Genomic DNA, 22,406 nt, shown 5'->3' with positions numbered 1-22,406 from the left:
TTTGTGAACATACACATTCTTGTTACGTGAGAGTGAGTTATTTATTATTTAGAGGTTAGAAACATTGATGTTTCACTGATATCTGAACTGTTGAATTTTGTCAAAATGGAATTATGTAAAAGAAAGGCACACATGCTGACTTCATCCTTTTTCTTCCATTGTTTGAATCTCGTTAGTTTAGTAGGCTGACCACCAGAGCAAGTGAGGAAAAGTTACTTGTGTTAAGGCAATAAGATTCTTGGTGCTCTCCCTGCTTGAATTATTGTTTTGAAAATAATGGTTGGTGGTATTTTTGCCTGTGATGCTTTTCCCATAGTTTATAGAGTTCTTATTTGGGGGAGGAGGGAACAGGCAATAACATAGTTAGGAAAGTAAATCCTAACCTTACTGTGGTAATCATTTCACATTATATACCGCGTATTAAATTATTACATTGTATACCTTAAACTTATACAATTTTGTCAATTATGTCTCAGTAAAGTTGGGGAAAAATAAAGTGCTTCTCTAAGTCTATTATCTCTGTCTTTTTAATCTGCTTTTGTGACTGATTTTTTTTTCTGTTCTGCTTTTTGAAATAGCTAATAATTCATTATTTTTAAATGGTGGACATTATTTTGCAGGGCTAGATTTTACTTTGTTAACGTCTTTCAAAGAGTGTTGGAGTTCGTTCTATCAGGAAGCCTGGTAATCTTAAGAATTTTGAGTTTGTTAAGGCAGATCGATACAGAATATGCTTCACTCTGGTGTTAGTTTATTTCCCACAAAAGCCTAGCCTCTCTGAGGGTTCTCCACCGAATGCCCTGAGTGCCAACATGGACTCCCCACCCCAGCTGGTCAAGACTCAGATGTATCTCAGCCTTATGTGAGCTCTGGGAACTATTTGATTTATTGCTCTCAAGTTGTCACTTTCCTGGCATTTTGGAAATCTACCTTATGCAAAGACACACCTTTGAAGATGGCTGGAGGTCTTTCTCCAGGCATTTTCCTTCTTGTTAGCATACTCCCTCCAAAATTCTAGCCAATTCAGCCCTCTGGAGCTCCAGTCTCTCTTCCCTTACCTCCACAAATTGCCTTGGTCTGTGTAAGATAGCCTTCCCTGCAACACTGTCTGGAAAGGGCCTTCAGGAAGATGATATGGTTCACTCATTTCTCTTCTTTAGGGATGACAGTTCTGGACTGTCTGTTTTCCAGTCTATGCAAGTTTGTATAGTTTGTCTAGTTTGCTAGTTGTTTATGGTTGGAGGGTAAGTCTCACTCCAGTTACTTGTTCGTAGCCTCTGCCCGGTATTTTGTATGCCCCTTGTATGGGGCAGATAATCTCCAGATAACTATAGCCCAAACTGCACCACTCTCTATTACAGCAACATTACTACTCTGACCCCAGAAGACTTTGGAGTTTAAGATTCCTACCCAGAGGTGGGGACAGGAGGCTTAGAGGAAGGATTTGAAAAAGGAGTGTCTGGGAGTGTCTAGTGTCAATCACCAGCATGTGGGAAGACTCTAAGTCCAAGAACTCTGAAGGACAGGGTACCTTGGGGTCTTTACAGCTCCAGGATTTATCTTACCTATGGCCAGCAGATGTTGGGTGATGCTTGGGTATGCAAAGCAAGGAGGCTCTAAATGGCTAAAAATCTCCCTTTGGGGAACCATGTGTCATACAATTGGATGCATTAAAATTTGAGTTTGGCACCATCAGGCTTTTGAGTTACCAGGTCCCAGCCTGCTGTAAAGGTAAAAACAAAAAGGCCCTTTATACAGGGGCCATCTTTAAACCATTTACATAACAACTAACTCCCTTTTGAAAGACATTTTATAATTTCTCTCCAGCAAACATTGTCACAAACAGGTCAAGAGAAAAATTACATCATATGTAACAAAAGGCTAATTTTGCTAATATAATCAGTACTTCTAAAAATAAGTAGGATAAAATCATAAAATAGCATAGGCCTACTCCTAAATCAACCCTGAAAAACAGCAGAAACAGGAAGGAATTGGCAGTTGGAAGTAAAATCACAACTGTGAAAACCCTCACGGAGGATGGGAACTAGCAAGTGATGAGGTGGGAGGCGGGCAGAGAACACAGCAGTCGCCCGTGAAGAGGACATCTGTGGCAGCTGGGGGAGGATCTGGAGAGCTTGTAATTTTAGCTCCTGTCTCTCTTACTTCACCTTCTAATGTGGAACATCACTGGCCTCCCGACAGTGTGAGGCACTGGCAGAGAAGACAGAGCCCAGCTAATGTAAGGAGCTGATGAAAGCGGGTGCAGGAACGCCAATGCCTTCGCACCTTCACACCTCCTGTGCTCCTGTCAGCAAAGGTTCTGCTGTCCCTGGAACTCTCTTCTGAGATTTGACCCTCCTTGTTCTCAAATTTTCCAAGAAGGACACATTTAAGAATGTGACTTTCAGCCCTTCCCCAATACACATTACAGGATAGGAGAGCTGATTCCATCAGGGAAATGTGATGCCACAGGTTCAAGAAAAAGACATACCTGAGGAGTACAGGTGCTAGAAAAGAATTTTAAAAGTAATTAAATTTGGGGCACTTGGGTGGCTCAGTAGGTTAAGCGTCCAACTTTGGCTTAGGCCATGATCTCACGGCTCCTGAGTTCGAGCCGCGGTCGGGCTCTGTGCTGACAGCTGAGAGCCTGGAGCCTGCTTCAGATTCTGTGTCTCCTTCTCTCTCTGCCCCTCACCCACTCATTCTCTCTCTCTCTAAAGAATAAATAAACATCAAAAAAAAAATTAAATTGAACAACACATGCCACATTAAGCACAGTAATTGGAACGGATGAACCAATACTTTTAAATGACCACAATATATATTCAAAAGAGTTGAGGAAGAATATGGTGACAAATCAAAAGGATAAGAAATTACTTTAAAAATTATATATGTGTGTATATATATATATATATATATATATATATACATACACACACACATGTTAGATACATTATATATGATATATTTTAAAAATAAGAGTTGAAATGAAGAGGTCAGTAGATGGACTAAATAGCAGGATGATTATAGCAAAGAAGAAAATAGTAAACTGAAAGACCAAATTAGGAACTCACCCAGGGGCAACAGAAATTAATAAAGAAATAGAAGATATAAAAGAAGGCTGAAGGATCTGGAGAATATCAATATTCAGATAACACATCCCAAAAGGAAATTGAAAGGGCCATAGAGTACCAAGATACACAAAGAAATACCAATACCTTGATACACTATAGTGAAATTGCAGAGCAAAGTCAACAAAAATTATTAAAAGATCCCATACAGAAAAGAAAGCCACTCACAAAGGAACAAAAATTAGACCAACATGAGACTTCTTAACAGTAATAATGGATTCAAGAGATGATGGAGTAATATATTTATGCTTAAAATGTCTTTTAACACCTCTTGCAGTGAAAGTATAGCTTACAAACATACATGTGGATGAAACATAAATGTGACACATAAAGAAAAATTATAAAGCAAACATCAAGATAACCACCACTGAGGGTACAAAACATCACTGGCCACTTATGAGAGTATCTATGAAAACTGGAGTGTAGCTCATTTTGTCTGTTTTCTGATTTCATAAATGGAATTTTACTGTATGATCATTTTATCTTTATTTTTTACACTATGATTAAACACTTATCCATGTTTAAGCATAGTTGTAGTTTGTTCATTTCATTTGCTATATGGAATTTACCACTGTCTACTTTTCTGTCCTTTTGTTAATGAACAATTAAGTTTTTTTTTTTTTTTTCCAGTTTGGGCTACTATGAGCAATACCGCTATGAAAAGTTTGTATATATATCCTGAGATATGTATGCCAGAGTTCCTAGTACATGCATTTGGGAATGACAATGCTGGATTAGAGGAGGTACACATTTCAACTTTTTAGCTACTGCCAAAGGGGTTTTCCAAAATGGTTAAACAAAGCTTTCTCTTGAGATCAGGAATAAGACAATGATGCCCACTATCGCTAGTACTAATCCACATTTTTATCAGGTTAAGGAAGTGCTGTTCTATCCCTATTTGCATATAGTTATAAAATCTAAAAAATCTGAGCCTTTAGTTTTAATGTGGGAAGTTATGTGAGTAAGCATTTTTAAAAATGATAATGGGACTATTCACGTTTTTTATTCCTCTGCATCCATTTTGATAGGTTATATCTTTTTTTCTAAGAATATGTCCATTTTATTTAAGATTTTTGGTCATAATATCCTCTTATGCTTGCATGATCTGAAGTGATGTTACCTTGTTTTAATTCTGATATTGGTTAATTATATCTTTTCTAATTATTTTCGAGTAATCCTGCAGGAATGTATCAAATTTATTATTCTTTTTTAACTTTTTAAAAATGTTTTATTTATTTTTGAGAGAGAGAGAGATACAGAGCACGAACAGGCAAGGAACAGAGAGGGAGGGAGACACAGATGCCAAAGCAGGCTTCAGGCTCTGAGCTGTCAGCACAGATCCCGATGCAGGGCTCGAACCCACGAACCATGAGATCATGACCCGAGCCATCCGGGCAGATGATGTCCGAGATCCGCGCTCGGGCCTGGGACGCCGCTAGCCAGCAGCTTCCAGCATTGGCGAGCCCAGCTCAAATGCCAGGCCTCACACTGGGCGCCGGACCAGGTTTCCCCGCCCCTCCCCAAACTCCCTCCCACTGCTCCTCGCAAACACTCAGGCCGGCTGTCCGCGGGTCCAGGGCTGAAAAGTCCAACACGGGATAAAAAGACTTGGTGTTGGTTCCCCGGGAAGTTTTAGAGAGCCGTACTTGCCCCTCCCTTTCCGGTCGGTTCCGCCCCAGTCTTCTCCGGCAACCACGTGTGTTTAAGCTGGAGTTTTTCTCTGAGCTGCTGCGACTGTTGGTGAGGTTTCCCGGGTCTGGGCTGCGGAGGTTCTCCGGGGCCGTGAGGACGTCACCATGGTGGGCCCCCTCCCGCTCCCCTGAACCCGCTTGGCTCTCTGGAAGACTCCCGTCAGGCAGGCGGGAGGGAAGGGGGCAGTCTTGGAAAACCGGGAGAGGGGAAGTGGCTAAAGTGGTTTTATTACCCAGTACACCCAGGTAGGGGGTGCTGGGCTGGGCAGCCCCGAGGCAGGTGCCCGGCCCAGGGTCTGGGCTTTAAAGTTTAACTTCTGGGTTCCGAAGTGTTCATGGAGTGCCCTGCCTCCTCGAGGGAAGGGAAAAGACTCACGTTTACACATTTTCTTGCCAAAATGTGGGGGGCGGGAGCATGGATGGGGGGGGGGAAGGTAGGCAAAACTTGAGAAAGTGTTGCCTCCACACACTTGTGCCACTTCTTGCTGGTCTAGACTATTTAGTTAGGCTCAATCTCCTCTTCTTGGCGTCCATTCGCGCCCTTGAGTGACGTCCTTGCACCGCAAATCCTGTTTCCATCCCCCGCCCCGTGCCCCCCTGCACGCGTACCCCCTCCCCCGCCCCACCAGGAATCTCGAACTGTTCTGTTGTTTTTACTAAAAATTGAGTAGATGCAAAAGAATGTTCACATTAACATAGTGAAGTATAAAGATTAGCAATATAAGAAACTCTGGTTTATTCATTATCTAGTCTAAGAAATAAAACTTCTGAAAGCCTGTATGTTTCTTTTACTTGAACCTGTAACCAACCTTCAGGAGCCCCTCAGGTAAACGGTATTTAAATTTTGTATTTATAATTCCCTTTTCTTTATAGTTACCACTTAACGTTCGTTGTCTTCCAAAACTGTTGTTTCTTCTTGCCTTTTCTTTTTTTTTTTTTTTTTTAATTTTTTTTTTCAACGTTTATTTATTTTTGGGACAGAGAGAGACAGAGCATGAACGGGGGAGGGGCAGAGAGAGAGGGAGACACAGAATCGGAAACAGGCTCCAGGCTCTGAGCCATCAGCCCAGAGCCTGACGCGGGGCTCGAACTCACGGACCGCGAGATCGTGACCTGGCTGAAGTCGGACGCTCAACCGACTGCGCCACCCAGGCGCCCCTTGCCTTTTCTTTTTTAACTTCTGTTCAGTAGAGTAATTCTTGAATAGGAAAATGCTTTATAAATATGCCTTTTTGACCAGTTTTTAATAAAAACAACAGCATTAAACAGTTTATAATCTGATGAAAAGTTAGGATACTCTGGCCACAATGTCTTGTCCTATGTTCTTTTTTTCATTGTATGCATGTCATTTTTGTCTTTCACATCTGTATGGTCTATTTGCTTTAGATTATACACGTTTGTATTTGCATAAATTTAGTCTTTTCGCCTCTGTGCACCAACTCTTTAATTTTCTTTCATAGCTTTTCCATTTCAGAGTGGAATGTTAAAGCACTGATGATATGATGGTGTGTGAGTGATTGGGGGTTGATTGGCATTTGACTATAGTTGTCCTTGACTCTGAGAATTTCAGTTTTATCAGGCTGTATGGTAGGAGGATATTGGCTTGTCATATGAATCAAAAGAATGGCATGTAAATCTGCTTTCATGGGCATATTCCCTGCCTTTTCATTTTTCTGGTATATCACCAGTGGCCGTGCTGTGTCCTTTCTTGAGTTTAAAGTCAGCTTGGCATTGGAGGTTTTCCCTCTTTAAAGAAAATTTGTTTTAATGTTTTATTAGTTTTTGAGAGAGACAGAGAGACAGAGTGCAGGTGGGGGAGGGGCAGGGAAAGTGGGAGACACAGAATCCAAAGCAGGCTCCAGGCTCTGAGCTGTCCTCGCAGAGCCCAACATAGGTCTGGAACCCGTGAACCGTGAGATCATGACCTGAACCCAGGTGGGTGCGCTTAACCAACTGAGCCAACTAGGCGCCCCTCCATCTTTTTTTTTTTAAATTGTTTTTTCAACGTTTATTTATTTTTGGGACAGAGAGAGACAGAGCATGAACGGGGGAGGGGCAGAGAGAGAGGGAGACACAGAATCGGAAACAGGCTCCAGGCTCTGAGCCATCGGCCCAGAGCCCGACGCGGGGCTCGAACTCCCGGACCGCGAGATCGTGACCTGGCTGAAGTCGGACGCTTAACCGACTGCGCCACCCAGGCGCCCCCCCTCCATCTTTTTATATCAGTTACTCTAAACTTCTTTCAGTACAGCTTGGAATGTGGGTTATGGAGTACCAGACGACTGTGTTTGGCACTTGTCTTTGCTAAATTTTGATCTTGGCGAAATTACTTAATCCTTCTAAGTCTCAGTTGCCCCATCTATTAAATTGGAATAATCATAGTAACTACTTCATAAGGGTTGTTGTGAAAATTAAATGTAAGCCACTTAGCCCAATGTCTGGCACTTAGTAAATGTAGTTTAGTTGTTATAATTAACTTTAGTAATAGTAGTAAATGATAGCAGTAGAGCTTGTAGTCCACTTTAGTTACTTTGTTCATTTTTTTCTTATTTTGAACCTGTCCTGGAGCTTTACAAATTCGTATCTTTTTCTTATGTCAAAACTTAATTCAACTAACATGAACAGTCTTTTTCAACTAATTGATCCCACACAACACTTCTTAATTCTGTGTTTTAAAAAAGTTTTAGCATACTAAAAGTTACTAGTTTGGTGTATACTATACAGAAGACACTCATAGGTATATTCCTTTTTATATAAACCTGTTATAAAGTTTAAAAGCATGCTTGTTTTTCTCCCTAGCTAGATTATAAAACATTTAAAAGTATGCTGTTATCCTTCTTGATTTATCTTTACATATTACTATGGGCCTTAACTGTTAGTGACTACATACATATTCCTTAACGACACGAATTGTGTACTTTTGGACTCACCTATAAATGTAGGCTATAGCAACAAATCAGCTTACTAAATCTTGGTAACTTTTTTTTTTTCCAGGTGCATTGAGATATAATTGATTTATAACATTGTATAAGTTTAAGATGTACAGTGTTATGATTTGATATATACCGTGAAATAACTACCACAATAAATTTAGTTAACACAACATATCACATAGCTACAACTTTTAAGATTTACTCTTTAAGCAACTTTCAAGTGCACAATACAGTATTGTTAGCTATAGTAACCATGCTGTATGTTTGATCTCAAGAACTTACTCATCTTGTAACTGGAAGTTTATACCCATTGACCACCTTCATACATTTCCCCCAACCTCAGCCCCTGGCAACCACCAATCTACTTTCTGTTTCTATGAGGTTTGTTTTTTTTGGATTCCACATATATGTAAGATCATACAGTATTTGTCTTTTTCTCCCTGACTTAGCTGTCAGCATAGTGCTTTGAAGTTTCACAAATGGCAGGATATTGTCACAAATGGCAGGATTTCCTTTTTATGGCTGATTGATAATTCCATTATATATGTATATGTACATATATGTATACACACACACACACCCGCATTTTCTTCATTCATTTGCTGACAGACTTAGGTTGTTCCAGTGGCTTGGCTATGATAAATAAGGCTGCAGTCAATAGAGGTGCAGATACCTCTTCAAAATAGTGATTTAATTTCCTTGGAAAAATACCCAAAAGTAGGATTGCTGGATCATACGGTAGTTGTATTTTTAATTTTTTGAGGAGCCTCTCTGCTATTTTCTATAGTGGCTGTATCCGTTTTCATTCCTACCAACAGTGTGCAAGTTTTCCCTTTTCTCCACATCTTTTCCACCACTTATTATCTCTTGCCTTTTTGATAACAGCCATTCTAACACATGTGGAATGATATTTTATTGGGGTTTTGATGTCCATTTCCCTGATGATTAGTGATGTTGAGCACCTTTTCAAGTCCCTTTTGGCCATTTGTGTATCTTTGGAAAAACGTCCTCTGCCCATTTTTAAATCTGATTGTGGGGTTTTCTTTTTCCTACTGAATTATATGAATTTACTTATTTTTTCTTTTAAGGTTTACTTATTTATTTTGAGAGAGACGGAGAGAGAGTGTGTGTACACCAGGAAGGGGCAGAGAGAGAGAGGGAGAGAGAATCCCAAGCAAGCTCCATGCTGTCAGTGCAGAGCCTGATGATGGGCTCGATCCTATGAACTGTGAGATCATGACGTGAGGCGAAATCAAGAGTTGCGCCCTTAATGGACTGAGTCACCCAGGTGCCCCTGTATGAGTTTCATATATATTTTGGATATTAACTTCTTATACAGTTTACAAATATTTTCTCCCATACTGTAGGTTTCCTTTTAATTTTGTTGATCATTTCTGTTTCTGTGCCTTTTAGTTTGATGTAGTCCCTTTTGTTTATTTTTGCTTTTGTTGACTGAGCATTCATGTCAGACACAAAAAATATTGCCAAGTTCGCTGTCAAGGAGCTTTCCCCCTGTGTTTCCTTGTAGGAGTTACATGGTTTCAGGCGTTACATTTAAATGTTTAATCCATTTTGGGGCACCTGGATGGCTCAGTCAGTTGAGCATCTGACTTTGATCTCTTGGTTCATGAGTTTTTTGAGCCCTGCATCATGTTTGCTGCTGTCAGCCTGTCAGTGAAGAGCCCGCTTCGGATCCTCTGTCCCCCTCTCTTTGCCCGTCCCCCACTTGCACTTTCCCAAAAATAAATTAAAAAAAATGTAATCTATTTTGAGGTAATTTTTTTGAGTAGTGTAATGTAGGGGTTCCATTTCTTTCTTTTGCATGTGAATATACAGTTTCACAACACCATTTGTTGGAGACTGTCTTTTTGCCCTTGAGTACTCTTGGCCATATATGCATAAGTATATTTCTGTACTCTCAGTTCTGTTCCATTGGTGTATGTGTCTGTTTATATGCCTAAATCTTAGATTACTTGCTAGTGAAAACTTGCTCCTGAAAATTAGTAAAAGTAATGAAAAATGTTAATGAACCTGTTTCTTTTTGAAACAGTATTACATATGCATGGTTTAAAAAAATCAGACAGCAGTGGGGCTCCAGGTTGACTGAGTCAGTTAAGCATCTGACTCTTGATTTCTGCTCAGGTCCTGATCTAACGGTTTGTGAGTTCAAGCCCCACGTCAGGCTCTGTGCTGATGTGTGGAGGCTGCTGGGGATTCTCTCTCTCCCCTTCTCTCAAATTAAATAAACTTAAAAAAAATTGTTGTCCTTGAAAAGTGTATTAAGTTTTTATTACTGCTGTGAAAAATTAATACAAATTTAATGGCTTAAAACAATGCAGATTCATTTATTGTTAAATTTCTGGAATCAGAAGTCCAAAAGTGAGTCTTATTGTTCTGCTAAAATCAAGGTGTTGATAGGACTTTCTTCAAGAGGCTGTAGTGAAGAATCTGTTTCCTTGCTTTTTCCAGTTTTTAGAGGTCACCTACATTCCTTGGTTCTTGGCTCCTTCCTTCATCTTCAAAGCCATCAGTGTCACATCTTAACCTGCTTCTCCAAGAAAGGCCACAACCCCTTCTCTTGATAATGATTCTTCCTCCTTCCTAGAAGGGCCCTTGTTTATAGGGAATCAGGGATAAATTCCCTGTCTCAAGATCTTTGATCACATTTTCAAAGTCCCTTTTGTCATATATGGTAAATGATTTGCAAGTCTGTGGATGAGGGCATTAACATATTTGGGAGGGAGATCATTATTCTTCCTCCTGCAAAAAGTAAGTCTTCTTCCAACTCTGTTATCTAATGCCTCAGTTCACTTGAGGAATGCCTGTTACCATTTTCTTAGATACCCATTCAGACATTTTATATACATGCACCAGCATATGTATATGTCTCTACTCCTCCTTTTTATATGAATACTATATTAGACACAGTCTTACGCCCCTTGCTTGTTTTGTCTTACTCAACTTTTGGAGACCTGTGTAAGTACATATAGTTCTCCCTCTTGCTTTTTATAGCTAATAACCCATTGTTTGCTTTTATCTAATTTTCTTAACCAGGTCTCTGATGGACACATAACCTGTTTCCATTCTTTCTTTTCCTACTGCAAACACTGCTGCATTGATTATTCTTGTTTTTGCTACATGTGTAGATATATACCTCCAGACTAAATTAATAGAAATAGAATGTCTTGGTCAAAAGACATGTGCAATTTTTAATAATGATAAGAACTATCAAGTTGCACTCCAGGAGGAGAATACTTACTTATTTATGAGACTGCTTATTTATGAGACCACTAACTCACCCACATCCTCACTAATGCAGTGCTAAGAAATTTAAAACATCCAGTCTTATACGTTAAAATTCTATTTCATTGAAGTTTTAATTTACATTTCTTTTAAGGTAGACCACATATCCTTTCAAAACTTTAATAACATTTGTATTTATCTTTCTGTGACTTGTTTGTGTTCTTTTTCCTGTTTTTATTTGTGTTGTTGATCTTTTTCTTAATGATTTTGTAAATGTCCATTACCTTGTAGGTTCTCATCAAATACATGTATTTCATCTGAGCTTAGATCTAGGCTGTTTTCTCCTCTTACTCTTTGAGGGAATCTTACTATCTCCAGTGGCTTAAAGTGCCACCTATATTCCCAAGTCATTCCAAATTTATATCTTTAGCCGAGATCTTTTTTTCCTAAGTGCCAGACTTGTATTTATCTCTCCTGTACTCAGCTGTCTCCTGGGCCTCTTGAACTAATTAACAGTGAATTCTTGAGGCCCCTTGTCTCCACGTTCCATTCCTATCTTAACGGTAAACGGTAATTCTGACCATGTAGTTGCTTATGTTGCAAACCTGGGGAGGCATACTCAACTCTTCCTTTTCCCTCGCCCTCCATATTCGAGTCCTGTATCATTGTGCCTCAAGATACATTTCTTCAAACCTTGCTGTTTTTTTTTTCATACCCTCACTGTCACCATGCTTAGGCTACTCGACTGTCAGCTCTTCTTAACAACTGCAACACTACCAGTGGTAGTCTTACTCCTTTACCTCATTCCAAACTATTCTTTATACAAGCAACTTGTGTCAGCTTTAAAAAAAAAAAAAAAAAAAAAGTCTCAAGTTACTTCTTCAGGGAGGCTCTTCCTGATGTTCAAAAATTAGGTCCACTTTTTATATGGTTTCACTCAGGATCTTATACTTCCTGACCGTTTTCTGGACTTAACTGAAGTATATAGTTATTCATGAGATAGCTAGATTGTAAGCTCCATGAGGGCAAGTTGTGTCTGTGTTTGATCCTGGAGCCTTAGTTCCTATCCTAGTACATGGTAATATATGCTCAGGGATTTTTTAAAAAATTAATCTAGTACAAGGTAGAAGTGTAAAGAGTAGTTGCAGGGAATGTGGGAGAAAAGGTTAATTCTGACTAGATGTTTGTGAGTGGTGGCAGGTATGGCTTTAGTCTTATACTTTTTGTTTTAAGTATTTGTATGCCTTTATGTACCCTAAGTGTGTTTGGTGGAATGGTCATTTTTCTAGGTTTCTAGTTACACTGAACAGTCTAAATGGCATTTCTGTCTCTAGTTGAGCTTGGATTCTATGATAACATAAAAGAAGTTGAGCTTGATGATAGAATTTTGCATGAAAGAAATTGAAGTCTGTGTTAGAGAATTATTAAGATATTCTTAATGGTAAGGAAAGTATTGTTTGGGGGCTATTAAAAATTATTTTTATATGAGATAATTCACACTTTTAAGGACTATTTTTCATGTTTTTAATTCACAGTAGTTTAATGTACATTGGGTGCTCAGCATATGTTTACTTGGGGCAGCATCCTACTTTTTTTTTTCTTTTACTTTCAAAGTATTATTTTCAAACTGAGAGGACACATTTACAGTCTTTAAGAAGCCACTGTTGAGAAGATAAAACACAAATATAAATGATTTTGTAAATGTTAAATGACTGGTAAATGCAGTATGATACTAGGTGCTGCTATGTGGCAAATGCTACCAAAAGAGAAAGGTTCTAAGGTCCAAATGATTATTCTTGGGTCGTTTCAAGGAGGAAGTAAACTTGAATTTGAAATGGTCCTTGGGAATTGGGTGGGTTTAGAAAGGATTATGTGCAGAATCACTTAAGTTCCTACTGGAAGCCATAACCAGTTGTCCGTCATTGGGGTCATGTTTATCTGTAAAGCAAGGAAAGTGCACTGAATTTCTTCATGGTAGATTTGCTAATCAACAAAGCAGCTTTTCTTAGTTAAGTCATCTCATTTTCATCTTGTCACTGGTATCGAAGGACTTATATTTGATATAGGTGTCTAGTTACACTGAGTAATCTAAATGGCATTTTCTGCCTCTAGTTAGCTTGAATTCCATGATGACTTTGATGGTGTTTTAGGAAAAGTTCCTTTTTATATATTTTTCTTTATTTTTTGAAAGAGAGAGTGCACACGTGTGCAAGAGGGTTAGGGGCAGAGGAAGAGAGAGGGAGAGAATCTCAAGCAGGCTCCACACAGGGCTCAGTCTCATGATTGTGAGATCATGCCCTGTGCTGAAATCAAGAGTCAGACGCTTAATCGACTGAGCCACTCAGGTGCCCCATCCTTTTTGTTATTTATGATTTTAACAGGAATATTTGAAGCTTATTGCCCCTGAAATACCTCTTTCTGTTTCTGTGTTTGAATAAACTATGTGTTTTCTTCTGTTACTCTCAATTATGAATCCAAAGATTAATTTAGAATGAATTTTCTTAAGTAATCGCCAAAGATTGTAGGAAGGAGACACTTTTGATAACTAATTTTATAACTGGCATATTTTTGTGGTGCCAGAAACTTCAAAGTAAGCATAATTAGAGGCTCCTGGGTGGCTCAGTTGGTTAAATGTCTGACTTCAGTCAGATCATGATCTCATGGTTCGTGGGATTGAGCCCCGCATCAGGCTCTCTGCTGTCAGCACAGATTCTGCTTTGGATCCTCTGTCTCCCTTTCTCTCTGCTTCTCTCTCTCAAAAAAACAAACACACACACGAAATTAAGCATAGTTATTCAAAACAGTGCCTTAGTTATGCTTATGAAAAGAAATACGATTTTGCTGTATCTTTCAAAGTTAAAACATAACTGTTAATCTTCTGTAGCAAATACACCTTAAACTCTTTCCTCCACCCCCAGATTTGTTTTTTGTTTACATTGTGTACTAGTCTATGAATCATCAGATGCTCTACAAATAAATTTGGAGAACCTCCAAAGGTTAGAGATTAATTGCTTTTTAGTTAAGGGATATTTAATTTGAATAGACTGTTTAATAGATTAACATTTTGTTGATAGGGTTTTATTTCAGTTTTTCCCTGTTGAGTATTTCTTTTTTATACTAATATATTGAAAAATACGAAAATGTTTTAAAATTGAACAAGCTATATTGTACATATTTCTGTGCCTTATACATTCATATCCTGCCTTGAGGCAACCTTTTCATGAATAATAGAAGGAATTGCAAACTACAGGTGAATCAGAATATAAGTTCAATTTTTGTGTCTTCTTTGTACTAAGTCTTAGAGGTTCTTTAACTGAGACTTCTAAAGCTCTGAGGACATATTCATACTCCAAGGATATCAAATCATTTCTTGTTCTAAAGAAAGTTTTTTATTAAATCTTTAAAGGAAGTTTTTTTATAGAATTGGACATATTGCTGAAACAGTGTTAACACACAGCTCTGTAACTTCAGTTAAGTTTTAGCAGCCTCAGAGCAAGTCTTTGACATGACAGTTGGTTTCCATCAGAGCAAGCCTGGTGAGAGAGCAAAAGAGAGAATAGGCCAGATGGAAGCCAGAGTCCTTACAAAACCTAATCTCACGATTGATAGATCATCCATTTGCCAAATGTTATTCATTAAGTGAGTCATGAGGTCCACACCCTAGGGGGTGGAGATTACACCTGGGCATGATATCAGGAGGTGGAATTCATTGGGAGACATCCCAGAGGCAACCTACCATGAGTTCTGACATGTTTTTTTATTGTTTCGTGTGTGTAAAGCTCATGTACAAAAAAATCCTTACCACACCTTTTTTTGTACTCCCACCCCCACCCCACATATATATGCAGAGAGTAAAACAAAAGAATGCATGTGCAGGCATACCTTAGAGATACTGCAGGTTCAGTTCCAGACTGTCCGAGTAAAACGGATGTAACAATAAAGCGAGTCAAATGATTTTTTTTGGTTTGCCAGTACATAGAAAAGTTATATTTACACTAGACTGTCTATTAAGTGTGTAGTAGCATACGTCTAAGAAAGTGTAAATACCTTAATTACAAAAATACTTTATTGCTAAAAAATGCTAACCATCATCTGACCTTTCAACAAATTGTTTGTTTTTGTTTTTGTTTTTTTCTTTTGCTAGTGGGGTTTTTGCCTCAGTCAGGCTGCTGACATATCAGGCTAGAAGTTGCTGAAGGTTGGGGTGGCTGTAACAATTTCTTAACGTAAGACAGTAATGAAGTTTGCCACATCAATTGACTCTTCCTTTCATGAACATTTTCTCTGTAGTGTGCAGTGCTGTTTGATAGCGTTTTACCCGCAGTAGAACTTTTTCAGAATTGTAGTCAGTCATCCCGTACCCTGCCACTGCTTTGTCAACTAAGTTGGTGTAATATTCTGAATCCTTTGCTGCCATATCAGTCTTCACAGTGTCTTTACCAAAAGTAGATTCCATCTCTCTTTGTTCATCTGTAAGGAGAAGCTCCTTAACCGTTCAAGTTTTATTATGAGATTGCAGCAATTCAGTCATATCTTGAGGTTCCACTTCTAATTCTGTTCTCTTGCTGTTTCCGTCACATCTGCACTTGCTTCCACTGAAGTCTTGAACCCCTTGAAGTCGTTCAGGAGGGTTGGAATCAACTTCTTCCAAATTCCTATTCATGTTATATTTTGACCTCTTCCCATGAATCATGAGTGTTCTTCATGGTATCTAGAATGGTGAATCCTTTTCTGAAGGCTTTCAGTATTTTGCCCACATTCATCAGAGGAATCACTATGGCAGTTATAGCCTTATAAAATGTATTTCTTAAATAATTAGACTTGAATGTCAAAATCACTCCATGATTCATGAGCCATAGAATGGATGCTGTGTTAGCAGGCATGAAAACAACAATCTCATTGTCTCCATCAGAGCTCTTGGGCAACCAGGTGCATTGTCAATGAGCAGCCATTTTTAAATGAATCTTTTTTTCTTAGGAATAGGTCTCAACCTTGGGCTTAAAATATTCAGTAAACCATGTTGTAAACAGACATGCTATCAACCAAACTTCATGGTTCCATTTATAAAGCATAGGCAGAGTAGAGGGCCCATAATTCTTTTTTTTTTTTTTTTTTTTTTTTTTTTAATGTTTATTTATTTTGGGGACAGAGAGAGACAGAGCATGAATGGGGGAGGGGCAGAGAGAGAGGGAGACACAGAATCAGAAGCAGGCTCCAGGCTCCGAGCCATCAGCCCAGAGCCTGACGCGGGGCTCGAACTCACGGACCGCGAGATCGTGACCTGAGCTGAAGTCGGACGCTTAACCGACTGAGCCACCCAGGCGCCCCGAGGGCCCATAATTCTTAAGGGCCCTAGGATTTTGGAAATGGTAACTGAGCATTGACTTTAGCTTAAAGTTACCAGCTGCGTTAACTCCTAACAAGAGAGGCAGTCTGTCTTTTGAAGCTTTGAGGTCAGGCATTGACTTCTTTCTAGCTGTGAAAGTCCTAGATGGCATCTTCCAGTAGAGGGCTGCTTTGTGTACATTAAAAGTCTACACAAATTTTGTTTAGCATAGCCACCTTCATTAATTATCTTACCTAGATCTTCTGGATAACTGCTGCAGGTTCTACATCACTTGCTGCTTTACTTCACACTTTAATGTTATGGAGATAGCTTCTTTCCTTAAACCTCATGAACCAACCTTTGCCAATTTACACTTTTCTTCCCTGGCTTCCTCACCTCTCTCGGCCTTCGGCCTTCGTAGAATTGAAGAGAGGTGGGACTTTCTCCGGATTTGGCTTTGGCTCTGGCTCAAGGAAATGTGGCTGGTTTGATCTCTCCAGACCACCGAAAACTTTCTGTTTCTCAGCATTAAGGCTGTTTTGCTTTATTATCATTTGTGTGCTCACTGGAGTAGCACTTTTAACTTCCTTCAAGAACTTTTCCTTTGCATTCACAACTTGGCTAACTGGCACAAGAGGCCTAGGTTTTTGGCTTGTCTCAGCTTTGGACATGCCTTCTTCACCAAGCTTAATTGTTTCTAGCTTTTGATTTAAAGTGGGAGATGCATGACTTTTCCTTTCACGTGAACACTTAGCAGCCATTGTGGGGCTAGTCATTGGCCTAATTTCTGTATTGTTGTGTCTCAGGAAATAGACCTGAAGAGAAGGAGAAAGGGGAATGGTTGGTGAGTGAGAACAGTCAGAACACACACAATTCATGTTTGCTGTTTTATATAGGCATATTCATGGTGCCCCAAAACAATTACAAGAGTAACTTTAAAGATTACTGATCACAGATCACCATAACAAATATGATGATAAAGTTTGAAATATTGCAAGAATTACCGAAATTGTGACATCGAGACATGAAGTGAGCAAATGCTGATAGAAAAATGTCAATAATAGACTTGCTTAATTCATGCAAGTTTGCCACAAACCTTCAGTTTGTAAACAAATCAAAACCCTCACAATATCTGTGAAGCACAATAAAATAAAGCATGTTTGTACTGTTTTATGATGGTTTCACCTTATTCTCCTATACTGTAACAACCTTCCCATGCCATTCTGGGTTTCACAGTTGGAGCTATCTTCGCTGCTCAGGTTTATCAAGAAGTGAGCAGTAAATATTTGTTGTGTATTTGAGTATTGTTGAAGGAATGAATACATGTGTGAATGAGGATTTGGTGGTCATTTTAATTAATTCTGCGAAAAGTTTTACAAGTGAAGACTTTGAGTTGTAATTTATGAAAGAACAGAAAGGAAAAGATTTTGCAGGCAGAGGTAACAAGTGCAGCTTCCAGAAGTTATGAAACAGCAAGGTGTATTCTGGGAATGGGGGAGAAGTTCAGTAAGAATGGGGTGAAGGATGTTTTGAAGAATGAGAAATAATGCTGGAGAATTAGGGTGGGGGTAGATTGTTTTCCACATTAAGGACTTGGGACCTAACTGAGTTTGTTAGCAGGGGGAGGGACTTTACTAGATTAATGTTGTAGAAAAATAAGCTGTATGACTTCCATGAAAAAAGAACTAGCAGTGAGAATCTAAAGGTCACCCTAATCATGAAAGATCACGAGGCTGATTTAAGGCAATGACAATAGTTTTGAAGAGAAGATTCTAGGAACACTTGACTTTTCCAGGCTTCGGTATATTAGAGACTGTCAACTGTCCCCAAATAGGCTCTTTTTCTATTGTAATCATGTGTTGTTGTTGTTTTTTTTTTTTTTCTTCCTGAGAATAACAACTATATTTACTACTCACCTTTATATAAGCCACCAATTAAATTTTGGTCAATGGGGTATAAACAGAAGACTGCAGCTTCCGAGATCTTGCTCTTAAAGGAAAGGCATATGCCTTTTGATTTTCTTTTCTACTTTTCACTGTCTAGAATTTAGACTTGGTATTAAGTCATCTTGAACTGTGTGGATATATAGGGGCCTAAGGATAGTAGATAACAAAATGGAAGGAGCCTGGATCTCTGAGGACTTTGTGGAGTGGAGTCTCCAGCTCCTACTTTTTACATGAGAGAACCAAACTTCGTTGGGTTACATACACCATTATTATTTTGGGCTTCTGTTGTTATAGGAAGCCAACTCCAAAATGGTAACAGGTGTGATAAGATGGAGAATTATGTGGGAATAAAGAATTACTGACATGTCTAGTTCAGTGGACTGAATGAATTGTGACCTAGTTAAACTGGCATAAGGTTTGAATGGGAAAGTAATTTGTTCTTTTTGATGTGCTGATTTTGAGATGGCTTCTATTATTTCCTCTATTCTTCTCTTTCTATGAATCCAACTTTGATTTTGCTTGATTCAGTGCCCACTTTGTTCCATGAACAACTTCTACAGTCAGCCTCCCATGAACATCTTATGTTCCTTCTACCTCCTTAACTTTCTTAACTGTAACTAACACATGTGTTTAACTGTTTCTCCTCACTATCTGGATTTTCTTACATACTTTGAAGATGGAACAGTTGAGGAGCTGGGTTTATTGACACTTTCTGCACCTTTTTTTTATAGTGTTTTTGGCTTACAATACTTCTGTTATATTACTTTCAAAAAATTTTTTTTTGGACAGAAATCACTTATATATCTGACTATGTATGTAATATGTTTTCCTACATTGTAGCCTAAAGCCCTAAAGGGAAAACTTGTAGGACGGGAAAAAAAGGTCATCCATCCATATAGTAGAAAAGCAGCTCAAATTACAAGAGAAGCCCATAAACAAGAAAAAAAGGAAAAGTAAGTATCTTTTTATCATTTATATTATGCATTGGTGTAAAGCTCATTTATACTTTTATCTTTCATCAATATTCCCTTGTTCTTTCTTCAATAGATGTTAAGTATGTTCTATGCACTGAAAAAACAGATTTGTTATTTTCTTACTGAGACTGGGCTTATTTTTCTTGAGAATACTCCTTGGATTTTTGCAAGCCTTTGTTTAATTTTCATACTTCTGAAAAAGTTGATTTCAATAAGTTTTGTTAGTATCCTCTGCTTTTATGGAAAAGTAGATTTTCATAGGTCCGTATGCCATTTTGGAAGTTGGTTTGTATTCTTGATGTGAGCAATTCATAGGAAAATTTTCTTCTTAGGAATACATAATGCATATGTAATGCCCTTTCTTTTCCATTTCCTTTCCCTTAGTCTCCCTTCTCTCGTTAGCAGCCTACATTTTATAATTTGCCAATTCGCCCCTACCCTCCATCTTTGGCCTGTAAGCATCCCCAGGAACTGCTGTAGAAACAAATAAATAATTTAAAATGAAGTTACAAACACAAAAGTCATCATTTTGGCTATTTTTAAATGGCCTTACCATTTTAATAAATGGTAGATACATTTCCATACTAGCTGATAGAAGCCAGCATGTTCATTGTTATGTATTAATTCCTTACCCAAGACCTAAAGGCATATTTAGTAAAAGTTAACTGTTCACAGTGATTTGGCTAGAAGTTTTCTGGAAGAGAATAGACAAGTGCTGTGATAGTATAATCAAATTTTTCTTTTTCTTTTCATAAAGGTTATTATGATAGCAGTATTGCTTTCAAACAGTACTTTTCAAACTTAAAGTATTTAATGTCACTTTCATGAATTTTGCTATGTCTTTTGACATAATTACCACTTTTGTGATTTTGCAGTCCTTTTACCATCTATTCTAGTATTTCACAAACTTAAGTGAACATGAGATACCCCCGTAGGGCATATTAAAATGGTTTGTTCCCACCCCTGGAATTTTACGTCAGAAGGTCTGGGGCAGTGCCAGGATTTTACATTTCTAACAAGCTTCCAGGTAATGTTGATGCTATTGCTGCTGGTTCAAGACTACACTATGAGAACCACTAACCTATAGTATTATTAACTTAATATTCTTTTGGAACCTTTTTCCTTACATTTTTTTTTTTTTTTTTTTTTTTTTTTTCTTCAAGGAGACATTTGATCTGTATTAAAACCAAGTAGATAACTGTTGCCTTCCCTGTATGGTCTGAGCCTGAGGCATGCTTGCTTTATCCTTGGTGGAAAGATTTGGCAAAGGTTGTAAGACTTGTAAAATAAACTAATATTGAACTAAGTTTTCTTTTTTCTCTTTTTTTTTTTTTTTTCTTTGTAATGTAATTAGGATCAAAAGACAATGAGGAAAAAAAGTAGCTTGCTTAAAGATGATTTAATTCTGTGTCCATAAGAAACTTAAAAATCAGCTTATGTAGTACCGATGGTATACATGCAATATTTTAGCAAATACTGCTTTAGAATTTGGCTAAGTTCTTCAGTTCACTGAAGTGAGCTTAGTGAGCCTAGAATCTTTGTATGTTTTCAGTTGTATTCAGGATTTTATGCATTGATTTACAGAATCAACATAAAAGAATTATAGAAGGCTAAAACTGAACAACATGCTACTTGCTGTATAACTTATTCTATCCAAGGAGGTTCCATTATTGGCCAAAGCTCCGTTTTTATAGCACAGAGTTGAAAGGTAATACTTAATTTTTTCTGCTTGGACAGCGTTCTAAACAGGTTTTTCTCATTTATTTTAAGGAAGTCACCATTGTAACCATTAATGGCTCCAGAAGCAAACAAATGTAAAGTTTTATTAGTGTCTAATGTATTTTATGAAACAGGCTTACTCCTGTCATAGATGTCCGTTTTTTTCGAGTAGCAGCATCATTGACCATGAGTTATATTCAATTTAAATGGCATGATCACAAATATTATCCGAAAATACTGCTGATCTACCTGCACTAGAATAGTACGTCCAGCAAGACAGAAAGGCTGAGTTGTATATTTTGGAGAGATGGTTGGTGGAAGATACTCAGACTCTTGGGACAAACTGTATGCAAGATGATAGAAAAGGTACCAGTAAGACTTAACTTGCAGTGCAGGTGCCCGTGGCTTCTGAGTAATGAATAACAGTTATCAAATACTGCTCTAAATACCTTTTGCTGCATGAGAAATTATATGCCATTTTAGCAGCTTAAAACAGTTTCTCGGTCAAGAATTCCAGTGTCACTTAACTGAATGCTTCTGACTCAGTCTCTCACAAGGCTACAGTCAAAATGTTGACTGGGGCTACATTCATCCCAGAGCTTCATAGGGAGACGTTTTGCTTCCAAGCTTACTCCCGTGGCTGTTGACAGATCTCAAGTCATGCATGGCTGCCTATTGGCCGGAAGCATCAGTTCCTTGCCACATGAGCCTCTCCACGGGCTACTCACAGCATGGTAGCTTGGTTCCAACAGAGAAAAGGCTCTGAGATAGAACAAGAGAGGGTGGCCAGGATGGAAGACAGTCAGAGTGACATCCATTGTGCTATTTTATTGGTTAGAAGTCACTAGGTCTAGCCATCCACACTGAAGGACGTGAATATCAAGACACAAGAATCAGTGGGGACCATTTTAGATACTATCGCCTTTTGTTAACTATCTGCCTACTAAGATATTTGGTTCTCTGAGGAACAAAGGCAGCTACAGTTCCAGTCTCTGTACTTTTATACAGAACTGAGGATTCTTTGTACTGCTTCCTAAGGTTTCTTTTTAGAGAGAATGGCAAGTGAGGGGAAGATCAGGGAGGATATCTGTTATGTTGCATTGCCTTTGACTAGTGGTAGAAGGATAGAAAACCAGACCAAGTTGGTCACCTTGACTTTTATTGATAGACTCTGATTACTTAAAGATACTATAGGAGTGAATAGCAACAGCTGAGAACTCAAACATGTTCTTCTTCAGTATTTGAATGCTCTGATTTAAGACTGTTTGCAATATTGCTTCTGTTTGTATTAAAAGAAACTAGTATGGTTTGCAGACTAGTACATTGCAAATGATGCACAATTACGGACAGCAAATGGCTATTCTGTGTCATGATTTTAGCTTTATTTTATGATTCTGAGCTTAGCGATATTTTGTTGGTGTATACTGTCATGTCTTTTCCTGC

The 22,406-nt window shown here is 38.4% G+C and overlaps 1 protein-coding gene across 1 annotated transcript in view; it reads left to right on the top strand.

The window, feature by feature from the left end:
- The first annotated feature begins 4,529 nt into the window (after window positions 1-4,529).
- TMA16 (translation machinery associated 16 homolog) overlaps window positions 4,530-22,406 on the top strand; it is a 28,779-nt gene continuing 10,902 nt past the window's right edge. The window contains exons 1-3 of the mRNA XM_086702949.1: window positions 4,530-4,635; window positions 4,762-4,871; window positions 19,111-19,223. Coding sequence (XP_086559075.1) covers window positions 4,530-4,635; window positions 4,762-4,871; window positions 19,111-19,223 — 329 coding nt within the window. The remainder of the gene's footprint in view (window positions 4,636-4,761; window positions 4,872-19,110; window positions 19,224-22,406) is intronic.

This window comes from Puma concolor, chromosome B1, assembly GCF_028749965.1.
Source record: "Puma concolor isolate L17-30 chromosome B1, mPumCon1.1.hap2, whole genome shotgun sequence".
Lineage (NCBI taxonomy): Eukaryota > Metazoa > Chordata > Mammalia > Carnivora > Felidae > Puma > Puma concolor.
The sequence above is the reverse complement of the archived record's forward strand: the minus strand, read 5'-3'. Positions and strand labels throughout refer to the sequence as shown.